Genomic DNA, 13,640 nt, shown 5'->3' with positions numbered 1-13,640 from the left:
GACATACATATATGAAATTGTGCTGTCTGTTTTACAGAAAATTTTGTCCCAATGTTTCTGAACAGGGGTTCACTCTACCCTGTTGTAACACCATAGTGGCTCTGTGATCAGTACAAAACTAAGGAGCTTATAACTCAGCATTTTAAACCGGCTGCAGTCTCCTGGGCTGGAGCCGGGATGCAGAATGGAGGTGGGGATTATCACACACTAAATCACTGCTGAAATGCCAGCCACCATCAGCCTGGGTCCCAGTCGTGCTCTGCCAGCACTTTTTAGAAGTCGGAAAGCTTTCCAACTTCTAAAAAGTGCTAGTGAGCATAGCTTGGACCCGGCTGGGACCTGGGCTAATGACAGCCAGTGGTTTGGCAGCGATTTAGTGTCCAATAATCCCCACCTCCATCCTGCATCCCAGTTCCAGACTGGGAGGCTGGAACCAATTTAAATGCTGAGCAATAAGCTCCTAAATCTGAAGGACTTTGTGACTTGCTCAAAGTCAGTGGTGTATACATGAATAAGCTGAGCAGGGAAAAGGAGAAAGAAACAGGTGGAACAGAAGTGAAGTATGTGATGAATGAGCCAGGAAGAAGAAATCAGAGGGGATGAATTAAAATAATTTGGGAAGCATACAGTACAAAGGAAAAGTCCTCTCTAGTTGGACTCTGTCAGTAAATTCAGTTTAAAATAGGGAGGATGAATCATGAGACCTCAAGAGCCAACGTCTGTACTTAACTTTAGGGAAAGCAATTTCCAAAGAGGGATTAGGCAATAATACTATGTTGTATCAGCAGTTAGCATAATTCCTATTCCACCTGCTGCCATTTTGTAACTGTCTGTGCCCCTATATTACTATTTTATATCAGGTGACAAGTTGATTTTACAAGTAGCATGTATGAGAGAGAAAGAGTGAATGAATGCAGGAGGGAGAGAGAAGATCACACTAAAGTACTAAAGCAATCTTCAGGCTAGACCACAAATGTCACTTACAAGAGCAGTCAAATAATGCTTAGGTTATTACAGTTAAAAGCATTATCTTGTTCACCACAGAGGAGGTTTTATCTTGATAACAGATATTTCTTATTTCATTTAGTATCTCTCTGCATGGTAATATTTATTTAAAATGTTTGGATACCATTCAGACTATGTTTTAAAAATAACATGTATATTTTTGTTGATTTAAGCAGGTTGTTATGTATTAATAGCACTATGCCTTTCTAATACTATTTTTTTTATCACTGCCACATATTTGCTTACATTATTTTATTAAATAATGTGGAAAGGATAACTGATTCTTCATATTCTCATTGCACCCAAATATTGGTTTGGTTGAGTTTTTAAAAATATTTTTAATTTTTAAGTGCTCTTTGGGCCAAATTCACATATAGTTATATGGTATATGAAGTCTCATAGAGCTGAGGATGATATATATTAAATACCTGCACTCATATTTTGTCATACTGGGTTTTCCAGGATTAAGGCTGTAATGCTATACTCATTAACCTGGGAATAAGCATCACTGAATGCCTAACTACACATTTAGTTAATCTTATCTCCATGTTGGTGTGCCCGTCTTCTCTAACTAAGAGTAAATTCACAGGGTATAACTAGCTTTTGATCTATTTATATAGTCACAGGCATGTGGCCTCACAAAATGGTGGATAAGAAACGCCACTTGGGTCAAGTTCTGTGCTTTGTGCTGCTACGTGCTGTTGTGGTGACAACAAGGAAGACAGGAAGAGTGTGTGTTTAGTACTAGAAGGTAGTGGTTGTGGCATTCAGGATTCCACCCCAAACTGAAATCAAATCAAATCATAATCATAGCACCCCTGGCAGATGGCCATTCAGCCTCTGTTTATAAACCTCCAAAGGAGACCCCACTGCACTCCAAGGGAGGGTATTCCACTGTCAAAAAGATCTTACTGTCAGGAAGTAATGATGGTAACTAATTGTTCTGAATGGTGGGATTTGTAGCTTTCTGATTTATTTTTAAAGTAACATTCCAAGTTCTAATTTATGCATGTGTATCTTGAGCTTGTAAATAGTTTAGCATCTGCTAACCCCTAATTATCAACATCCAAATGCTTTTTTCTCATGGACCTTGGAAGAGAAAGGAAGCAAGAAAGGACAGAGATTTCAATTCACAGAGTTTGCTTGCATCTTTTCCAGATGAGCCCATTTCACGTACTGAGAACCATCATGCTGAAGGTAAGCCTTGTTTCTACAAGCGTGTATATGACACTGATGTATTTATGTATGTCAATGGAAATGATAAGGCTCAGGTACATGGTTCCAAAATCCATATAAACATCATATAAAATAAGTGAGGGGCTTTTGAACTTCCAAATGTTATGGTATACAGTTCCCAACAAACTCACCAAGCATTAACAAGAAAAGACTGTGGGAGTGCAGTCAAACATCTAGAAAGCGTAACGTTCCCTAGTCATGGTGTAAGAACTTTTTTAATCCAATCAAAGCATACAGAAGAGTTGTATATTACACATGTTTGATATTTCAAATTTGTATTGTCTGCCTTTTCAAAAGTGCTTACCAAAATGTTTATCTTTGTATATACTCGTTAACAATTAACAAGCTGTTCCCCATCTGCACATTCCTAAAATTCACATTTTGTCCCTTCATGAAGCAAACTTTAAAGGCAAATAGCTGTTGACTCTTCTGAAGCAATCGTTATAACTTTTCTTATCAGTTTGGGAAAAATATGGACACTTCTTGTTTCTTTGTTTAGAATTGTTATCTACTATTAGAAACCACATTCTCCTTTGTTCAAATCCTAATGTGTGCATGTGTATATGTACGTATGTGTATGTATGTATACGTATAAGTATTTATATATGTATGCATAAGGCTTCTCTCTACCCATTCGTGCTGTCCTGGAACATTAAGGCTATCTCACTAGTGGTAATGCTGAAATGGATTATTATTTTAAAATAGCCTTCCTTTATCATGAGCATGAATTGTACCTCTAGAATGGCTGTCCTTGCACAGCTCTGGAACATATTCCATTTTACACAAAGACACTAAAAAGTGGGAACTCAGCCTGGTTAGGCTGCAGTAAATCAACAAGGAAACACACAGTCCCTGAGAAACCTTCAAAAAGGCTATAAAAACTTTCCAGTTCTTTGGATCCAGCCTTGAATTCTTCAGTAAACAAAAATTCAGCAAACCTGGAAGATAGACAAAGAAAGCAATTATTGACTAGTTCCTATCTCAAGCTATTTTCTTAACAAAAAATATACTTTTATGCATAGGTTCAGTATTCAGCCCCTACACATTTGTACCAGTTTGTGTTCTTCTCTGACTGGCTTCAGCATAGCCCTGCTCTACTATATCTCTGTAGTCTACTATCAAAAGTGGTCTCATTGCTATCCAGCTCTAATTGGCTCCAAACTGCCTACAGCCATATCAGAAAGAAGCTGATCACTAAGAGTGCTACAGTTTTTTCCCCCACTGATGTTCCTGTGATGAGCCCAGCTTTGGTCCAAAATCTTTTTTCATCTCTTACCATACATATTATTGCGACTTTTCCGGGTCTGGTCCCAGGTTTTCTCCATCTTACATTACTGGCTTTAGTTCTTCATGGCTCCATTTCTTACTGGACTCTATCTTGGTTCTACATGGCAAGCTTCCCATCAAAACTAGGTCTTTGGTTCCTTTTCAAATTCTATTTGACACAATTTATTGGGCATCCATAATTCCACAAATGACTCAGTGTCTATTTTTCAATTTTAAACTTCCTCAGAAATATAATAAATTGGATGTTGTATAAGGAGTGTGAAAATATATATTCGCAAGTGGCTGCAGTCGTAGGTAACTGAATAATTTTTGCTACAAGAGGGAAAATATAAACAAGTTAATTTGTAGTATTTTTATTTTATGAACTGACTGGCTTTCTTGTCTTCTTCTTCCTGATGAATCAAGAGAGTAAAAAAGGAAAAACAAAGCTAAATGCTTCATGAAGTACCCTAACAAATATCAACAGTTCATTTTCATATCTGGTTACCAAAAGCCATCATAAATACAAAATTCAGAAGTATTTCCGCAGGATGTTCTGAGGCTGGTTTAAACAAGTACTTGATTTTTAGGTAGTGATTATGGCCCGCTACAGACCTCCCAAAAAGGGAGGCCTGCTGGCGTCTTTCCTCCCGCAGGGAAGCCGCAGCCACCAAACCGTACGGCTTTCCTGCGGAGAAAAAAGAATCTGCGAAAAGCGGGTTCTTTTTGTGTCGCGACAGTTACACCCGAGTGCGCCAATGGCTCACGTGATGTAACCGGCATGGCATGATGTGTGGACGCTATGTGTCCATCACGTCACAATGGTGGCACCCGTATACATGGGGCGCCGCCATTGTTATGGCGCCGTGCCGTATTAGGGTTAGGGATTGTGCGGTTGCCTAGTACGCCGCCAGCATGGCGCATTTGGCCCATCTGGACTGGGCCTATATTAGTATTAGTATTAGTATTAGTTAAGTCTGCCATAATACTAAGCTTTTTGCTCTGCAATCTGAATTTTCCTGTAATATGCTATGTACTTCACATGCTTTTTTTAATAACTATTAGTACTAACCTTTGCGCTCTGTATATGTATTTAGAATTTCCTGTAAGTCTGTAGAGGAGCAGGAACACATAAGCACTGCCAGCCACTCCATGACATATCCCAGGTCCTTTCTTCAGTAGTCCCTTCTGCCAAGTTAGTTCTCCACAGCGAATACAACTATCTAGATACTGGGGCTTCTTTGAAACTAAGTATGCCTTTGCAAACATATATGCAATGCCTGTGGAAAGAGCATAGAAATTGTCTAAATATCTTCAAAGTAATAAAGTACCAAACAATTGGTCCATAAAAAGATTTAAAAATTCTTCCTTTTATATTTGTGGTGTGATGAGAAAGTTAACAGGCTGCTAAAACTGAAAAAGATTATTAATCCTTTTGCAAACCCACTACAGTACAGTAATGTGATAATCCAAGCATTCCAATGACCCCGCTATTCTCGCTGAATTCTTCTTAGTTCAATCCCTTGTTGCCTATTGAATTAAAGACTCTTATGATTACTCCTGCTGAATGTGAACATGTAAAAAGTGAAACTAAATGAGATAAGAGGAAATGGATGCTTGCAGAAACCTTGTAGAAAGTGGGATTTCAAATATGCCGAAAACCATTGTGCTCCTTTCATATAGCAGTGTGAAGTTTGTGTAAGCCATTAGACAGAGTTGCCTGAGATGTCTTTGGGAGTCATGAAAGGACAATTAAACTGTTCATTGCTGATTAGTAGTATCTTCTTTATTGTTTGTATGAACATATTGTTGTTGTTGTACCTTCATGTAATTTTTGACTTATGGTGACCCTAAGGTGACACTATCATGAGGTTTTCTTGGCAAGCTTTATATGCAAATATGTGTATTCTGTTTACATATTATGCACACATAGGCACATACTGTGGAAAGTATTTGTGTGAGTGTGTGAGAGACAGGTCCTGCTCTCCAGTCCCAAAATGTCTAGAGCTGCTGTTGAATGCATTAGGTCATGGAACAATTTTATATATTTTACACACAAGGATGTTGTGAGAAACCAATGAGATCTGCTTGTAAAAGCTGGTAGATTTACGTTCTTCTTCACAAGTAGATGTGAACTGTAGCATCCGGGCAAAATACAGTCCGCCCTTCTCTTACGTGGGGGATCCATTCCGGACCCCCCCCCCCCCGCGTAAGAGAAAAAATAAGGATGCTTAAGCCCCACTCAAACGGGAGCACACCCCATTCATGCGAATGGGATGCGCTGCCCCTTGCACCTCGCACATTCCCGCGCGGCTTTGACCGTATGCTCAAAGCTGCGTATAACGTGGGCACACTGTAATTATGATAACTGGATCAGAATCATTATTATCATTGGATTAGTATGAGAAAAAAGTCTTTTCAGGCCAGCTTTGGATTGGTGTTATGCAAGGAAGCTATCTTATGAGCAGGCCACAGTGTGGTGCATTTGGATTTTTAATGATCGGGGTAGTAGTGGTACCTCCAACAACTGCCCACTACCTAATCTTTTATTCGTTTCAAGTAGTAACACAAATATTGAAGGTAAAAGCATAAGAAGAGAAATATGGCAGCCTGACATCATATGTAGAGCAGATAAAATTAAGCCCTTTTCATCAGCAAAGTGATACTGTTTGACAAGCTGTTTTATTTACTAATTCCTGGCTTTACTTTACAGCATCTACATGAGAAGAACCTGGAGCTCCATGACACCAGTGTACAAGTTCATTTTCCCGCTCAATCATCTCTCCTAGTTCTGGAGGCCAGTTGCAATCCTGCTCTTGATCCATGAGAAAGTCAACACTCTGCCATACTAGTTCCTGATCAGCGGTTGGGAGGTATTCATAATAGGAGAGCAGCATCTGTAAGATGGATGAAAGTCCATGAGCAGCCCCTGTGAAGAACCGAAATAATTGAAATTTAGAAATGCTGCATTGTATTTTCTGCTGTTTTTGAAGGGATGTTGCTATGTAATGGACTATAATACTAGAGTTCAGGATTGTACAATAAAGGTAAATAGTTAAGATAGAACAAAAAGGAGGAGGAGGAGGAAAAGGAGGAGGAGGAATTCTTCACAACATGTAGCTGAATTATATACTTTGCTATCAAAAGATGTCTTGGTGGCCACCAATTTTTTAAAAAGAGTGAACAAATTCATGGAGTTAGAATTCAGAGACATAGCTATCTTAGTATGGAAAATCAGTGGATCTTGCAGCATCTTTGAGACTAATAAGCTTTCATAGACTTAGCCTACTTGTTCAGATGCATGGCATAACTTCTTTCACACAGTTAGCTGTAAAGATGCTACAAGATTCCTTAGTATATATAAATTCATGGAGGATAAGGGTTATCAGCAGCTGGCTACTAGTCATGATAGCTCTGTACAACCCACAGGCTCAGCATGCCTCTGATTACCAATTTCTTGAAAACAACAAGGGGAGGATATTACTCTACTCATGAGCCATGTACTAGTGGACCCCCATCCTCCCGGGCATTTAGGTGGCTATAGTGGAAAAGAAGATGGTGGGCTGAACTAACCAACCAATCAGTCACTTATTTATATCCCAAGAGTGAGAACCAAGGTGGCTTACAGAGTAAAAACAGATACAGTGGGCCCTTCCCTTACATGGCAAATTCATTCTGGATCCCCCCACATAAGGGGAAATCTGTGTATGCTCACTCCTCATTGCAAACAATGGGATAGGTGCTTGTGGCATGGGGCAGCATGCTCGCCATAGGTATGCACACCATTTCTTTAATTGTCGCATGGTTCCAGCATAAACCTGACACCTCATATAGTGCACCTGTGTATAGTGAGGGTTCACTGTACAAGTAAAACAACATATTACTGAAAAAATATAAAAATTAAGATTAAAATAATATTAAGATGTCTATAATAGTAAAACCATATCAAATAATACCTGAAAGTCATAGAAGAAAACAGGATTTAATGAATGCAGAAAATCCATTATATAAAACAAGTTAGTACCCAAACACCAGCTGGAATAGAAATGTCTTTACTTGATGGTGAAAAGACAGCAAGAAGGAAGCCAGGCTAACTTCCCTAAAGGAGTTTCAGAATGTGGAAGCAGCCATGGAGAATGCCCTCTTCTGTGTTCCCACCAAACATGCCTGTGAAGGTGGTGGGATTGAGAGAGTGGGCTTTCTCTGAAGATATTAAGAGTTCAGGCAGGCTCAGGCTCATTCTTGTTATGTTCTAAGAGGGAATAAGTCCTCCACAAGCTGTTGGACTCCAATCTCCAGTATTCTTCACCATGTGAAGTTGAGGGCTTTCATGACCAGCATCCATAGGTTGTTGGGTTTTTTGTTTTTTGTTTTGGGTAGGGTTTTCAGGATATGTGGCCATGTTCTAGAAGAGTTTATTCCTGATGTTTCGCCAGCATCTGAATTCAGCATTCTCTGAAGATGCCAGCTACAGATGCTGGCAAAACATCAGGAATAAACTCTTTTAGAACAGGGCCAGATAGCCCAAAAAACCCACAAAAAACTATTACTCACCACTGTCTTCATTGAATAGAGCTTCTGGGAATTGCAGTCCAACAACATCTTCTTGTGACAGTCAATGCACATATTTCTCTGCCCCTTTCATTTGGGAAATCAGAAGACCAAAGGATATGGATTATGCTGAAAACAACCTCTCTCTCAAATGGCACAAATATTTCCTCATCTGTTTGACCTTGCCATCTCCTGAGGCCAAGACAGTGTGATTAGCCCAAGGTCAATCAGTGGGTTTCATGGCTGAGCTGGGAACTGAACTGTGGTCTCCGTAGTCCTAGTCCAACACTCAAACCACTATGCCACACTGGCTCAAAACTATTGCATTTAAATGTGAACCTGAATACATTTGTAGAGACTTTTCACATGCTCAGATAGATCTACATGTTAAGCACATTACAAACATTATGGTTGATACATGGAATAGCACCCCTTAAAACTGCTTTAAGATGATCTCTAATCTGTCACAGCAGGAAGGAGAAAAGCAGTGAGAGAATCCAAAAATGGGTGATATATTGTCCAACATAGTTGTTAAGAAACTGTGCATTTTAGACTTGACCAAATAAAAACAATTACCCTTGAAATGCAGTACTATCACTGGAAAGTTTTAAATGGTTTTCTCTCCCTTAAAGATATGTAACCAACTGAAAAGAACATCCAGAGTCTTCAAGATGGGGTTTGTTTTGTTAGTTTGGTAGAGGAGGGGGTATGGGAAGGCAGGAGCAGTGTTAATCAGCTTGCAAAATAAACAGTACCAAAATTTAAGAGTGATTCTTTGTTTAGCCTAAAAAAGGAGGAAGGAAGGGGAAGGGGAAAAAGAGAGAGCTCTTTGTTCATCAGCCATCTTTAATTAAAATGCACAGTCATGCAAATAAATGTGAGTGAACAGATGGCTACTTGCTCAATAATGCACGCCCATGCAGTTACTAACGGATACTCCAGTAACAACAGAGAGGCTGGACAGATGGGTGGCATCCACCCGCCCCTTTAATGGCCAGATTGGTGCTGCAACAACCGCATGCTGCGGCACAGATCCTGCCTCTAGAGAGCACAAAAAAGGAGCCTGAAAAAAGGCTCCTTTTTGTACCCCCTAAAGGGCGTCATAGCCACAGCAGCATGGCTTTTTGATGTCCTTTTGGTGCTGCATCACCTAGATGCTGTGTCAGGTCCGCACCATGATGCCGCATGCTGTCTAGAAGGGCGTGTGGCATCATGACATGATGGGGCGGAATCATAGCATCCAGAGGGTGGAGAAAGCACTGTGGCTCTGCCTACAGGCCAGCACAAAGTGCTAGTCTGTAGGCCCCAGAGATTCCCTTTTCTGTGGAGTTTGAGGAGTTTTTCAAGGAGAGCACAAAACCTCTAAATTCCTCCAAATTCTTTGTAGAGGGATCACATTCTATTCATATAGAATGAGGAGTATTTAAACAGTGTAGACAACCCAAAGGACAGACATTCTAACTGTCCAATCAGGATCTGGGATGGTCCAATTATGGAATCAAATGCAAGTCTTTGCCATTGTTATGTTTATTAAGTAAGTTTTGACTTATGGTGACCATATCAAGGAAATACCTCTAAGAGACCCTATTATTAATGGCCGTGTTCTTGCAAACATAGGACTAGGACTTCCTCGACTGAGTCAATCCACCTGTAATGTGGTCTTCATTTGTTCCTATTACTTTCAACTTTCTGAAGTACCATGGTCTTTTGTGATGAGTCATGTTGTTTCATGATAAGGGGTTATAGCTACTCCTTGATCCTGAACCATTTTATGATAACAAAAATATGAGAGTAAATCAGATGGAAGTGCTTAGACTTTAAATCGTACTCACCAAGATATTCTGTTCCATAGTAAGAGTACATGAGGGGAACTGGCTTCCTCTTCCTCAATGCATACTGTTTCCCGGATTCTAACATTGCATGACAAATTGACTTGATTTGTGTTGCAGTCAGTACCTAATGTGGGGGTGAAAAGACATCAAAGCTGATAAGCATTTATTTTAACGTCTTATCTTTCCTCCTGAGTTACCCTTTGTAACATAAATGATTCTTCAAATCCATATAGGCAGACCTGCTTACTATAGATGTGTGTGATGTGGACTTTTCCATGGAAACTATTACACATTTAACATTTGGCAAGTTGTTGTGGTGAAGCCAAGGCTCACAAGATCAAAGTGCTATGACTTTTTAATTAGCAAGAAGATTGATGCTACATGCCACTACCACCAGTTTTTGAGTTAGTTCTGTTAGGTTAGGTTAATCTTCCTAGCAACAATCTACTGTGGACTACACTATGACAAAACAACAACAACAACCATACACTTGGCCTGCCACATTTGCGGCTTTGACACTCGTGGTTTTGATTATTTGCAAGGTCAAGGCTGAGTGCGTGCACACTCCTCCTCCTCCTCCCTCCTGGGATTTTCCACTGGGGGGGGGAGGCCAAGAGGGAGAAGCTGGGAAGGGTGCATGTGCCAACCCTGATCCTTTCCTGGGTGGATTGCTGCCTTCTCCAGGCACCCATCTGCCCAGGAAATAGGATTGGAGGGATGAATCCATCCCCTCCCCTCCCCCTTTGCAGGCAAATCAGTGCCTGGGGAAGGCAGGCACCCATCCACCCAGGAAAGCCAGTTAAAGGGATGGGGGGGGGGGGGAAGAGGAGTGCCTGCGTCTGCTCCTCTTCTCCCACCCACCTCTCCCTTTAACTGGCTTCTATGGGGGGAGTTATTCAGTTTTTCCACATTCATGGGGGTCTTGTGCCCCTAACCCCTGTGAATGTGGAGAGCTGAGTGTACTGTGACCTATATTTTTCTATACAAAGAGAAAAATATAGATCACCATAACTGGCTGCACTTTAGAGCACCTGAATTTAAACACTTACATCTCAACTGTTTAAACCAGTGGTTCCCAAAGTGGGTGGTATGCCCCCCTGGGGGTGGTGGAAAGATCCAGGGAGTTGTGAGGGAAAAAGGGGCCAGTGAGGGCAAAGGGGGGGGTCTTTTAATCACCACACAGCTGTGATTTTTGCTTCATGTGGCGGTGTCTCCTGCTCTTCACCTCCCCACATGAACTCACTCCCTTAGCCGTGTCTTTCACTAGTAGTGGTGGTTGGGAAAGTCTCATGTGGTTTGGATGCAGAACATCACTTCTGTGGCTTGGGGTAATGCCATTTTGATACAGACTGACTCTTGAAGCAGAATCCCTGGATTCCTCTTGCACCCCATTCCTGGAGTTGGAGGCTGCTGTCTCCCATTCTAACAACAGCCTTCTCTTTGGGGGGTTAAGAGGAGTAAAAATCCCTGGATTCCTTCTGCATCTCACTCCCGAATCTTGAGGCTCTTATATCAATGGCAGACAGCAGCCTTCCTCACACTGACTGGCTCCCTGCTTCTGCCTGCTTCTCCCTGTCTCACAGATGGGGCCATACCAGGAGGAGGGAGGAACCCAGAAAGTCCTGCCCTGTCCCAGATGGTGTTTGAAGCTCCATGGTTGGAGAAAGGAGAGGCTTTGTTTGTTGCACTTTCTGGGCACACCTTTACTTCCACTGAGCTCCTTGTGTCTTACAAGGTATGCTAATGCTACACCCCATTTCTTCCAAAAGGCAGACATTTAGGAAGCAACAGTGGCATTGCTAAGGTGGTGGTCCTGGTGTCACCGCACTTATGAAGTTACTCAGTGTGGTCCTCACCCTGCATGCTGCCTAGTGACCCAGGTTTCCTATGGGAGGGAATTCCATAGACTGAGGGCAGCCACTGAAAAAGCTTTCTCAACTGGACCTGTGATAGTGGTGGGATTGAAAGAAAGCTTTCCCCGAGGATCTTAAAACTCAGGCAGTCTTATATCAGGAGAAACAGTGATTTATTACGCTCAGTCTACATTTTTTAAAATGTGTCTATTATGTCTATTTAAACATTTGGTATCGTGCAAACATATGCCACTCAGAACCGCGGATGAGACTGCTTTTTGACACCATGAGTTAATGCTTAAGGACATGTGTCTCATGGTATGGAATAAGTCTTCAGAAAAATAATGCATGTTTGGAGCATTTCTGAATCCAGACAAAATCCAAGGGATTAGATAAGGAATTGATTTATGAATAATAATTTTTTTTGAACAGAATGAAATCCTTTCCTTTTACATCTGTAATGCCCTGGGCTGAACTTATATATTCTAAGATTTTTTTAAAAAAGTGACAGAATTAGGTTATTTTTTTCCACTTGGAGGCAGACAAAAAGAAAAGACAAGACAGAAATGGAATTAAATCTAGCATTTGACTCATAACTTCATTTTCTCCTTTACAGAAGTAAACCCAGTGCCCTAGAAAATTACAATTCCCGTTTTTTTTTTCAAGGTCCCAAATAGATGTATGTGAAGAAGTGTTAATTCTAGTAAGACAAATTCACCCTCTTGACTAAGATAGGAGCAGAGAAGGAAAAGTACATGAACTAGCATTCTAGTTTGTTGATGGAATGTATCCATCAGGAACAAAGCAGTACATCACTTGCGACCTTATTACACTAGCTCAGAAATGGGATTTAAAGTAGAAAAAACCTGCAAATGCGATGTTTCGGCAAACCTGTTATAACACACAATGTTTCTGCAAACCTGATATAACACAAAAATAAAGTGAACATAAAGGGGAGAAAAACGACACCTTTTTACTTTTGGAACTTTCGGTCATCACCTGTGACTTGACCCACTACAAGAGTGAGAAAACAACTACTTACACACGATATTAGTGAAATGTGTGAAAGAAATAAAGTGGGTAATATTATTGTTAAAAAATGATAATTCTGTTGGTCAGTCACAACAAGACTAGACCCATTTAATAAATTCTTGAATGTTGAGTAGACAAATATATAAATCCCAAGGATTCAGTAGGTCTAATCTAGTCAGGACTAACTAGATTTAGGCCAATATTTACAATAATTGAATACATATAATGGCCTCAAACACCAAGGTATATGTTAAACAGATACAAATGTACAGTGGCATCCCTGGGGTTGGTGTCACCCTTTGCAGGGGGAGGGGACAAACTGCCTTGCCCTTCCCCCCACCCACCCGGACCAATACAGCCCCCTGAAAAGCTTTTAGGGCAGGCCTGCACAACATATGGCCCAGGAGCCACATACGGCCTGCCAAAGAATTTTGGGCAGCCCGTGAAGATTTCAAGGCTCCTCTGCTGCTCAGATTCTCTTGAGGGACATGTAGAGGAGAAGGAAGGGCAAACACTGGCCCTGCAAGGTTCCTCCACTGCTTGGCTTTCTCCTGAGAGGGCCAGGCAGAGGAGGATGAGGATGGAATTATATTAATAGTATGCATTATTATTAATTACTAATAGATGATAATAATAATAATAATAACAACAACCTATCTGCGGCCCAGATAAGTTTGACCTATTTTAATTTTGGCCCCTTCCTACTGCCAAATTCTGCAGGTCTGCTTTAGGGTCAAAACAGCCTCCAGCCGAGCAGCTGATCCCTGAAGGCATGACTCTTCCCAGCAGTTGTTTCTACTGAGGGAGGCTGCACTGTGACCTCCTGAAGGCCAGTTTAGGGTCCAGTGTGGCTGCTGAGCGAGCA

General features: G+C 41.0%; 1 protein-coding gene across 1 annotated transcript in view; it reads right to left on the bottom strand.

Annotated features, from left to right (window-relative positions):
* Positions 1–385: 385 nt before the first annotated feature.
* LOC149319491 (lanC-like protein 3) overlaps positions 386–13,640 on the bottom strand; it is a 39,046-nt gene continuing 25,791 nt past the window's right edge. The window contains exons 2-5 of the mRNA XM_089511823.1: positions 9,891–10,014; positions 6,239–6,436; positions 4,580–4,787; positions 386–3,179 (exon numbers count right to left, since the gene is read on the bottom strand). Of these exons, the coding sequence (XP_089367949.1) occupies positions 3,020–3,179; positions 4,580–4,787; positions 6,239–6,436; positions 9,891–10,014 (690 nt within the window). The 3' untranslated portion in view covers positions 386–3,019. The remainder of the gene's footprint in view (positions 3,180–4,579; positions 4,788–6,238; positions 6,437–9,890; positions 10,015–13,640) is intronic.

The sequence above is a fragment of the Sceloporus occidentalis genome, unplaced genomic scaffold (assembly GCF_023333645.1).
Source record: "Sceloporus occidentalis isolate IW3139 unplaced genomic scaffold, rSceOcc1.0.p SCAF_2, whole genome shotgun sequence".
NCBI lineage: Eukaryota > Metazoa > Chordata > Lepidosauria > Squamata > Phrynosomatidae > Sceloporus > Sceloporus occidentalis.
This window is presented reverse-complemented; position numbering and strand designations above follow the sequence as displayed.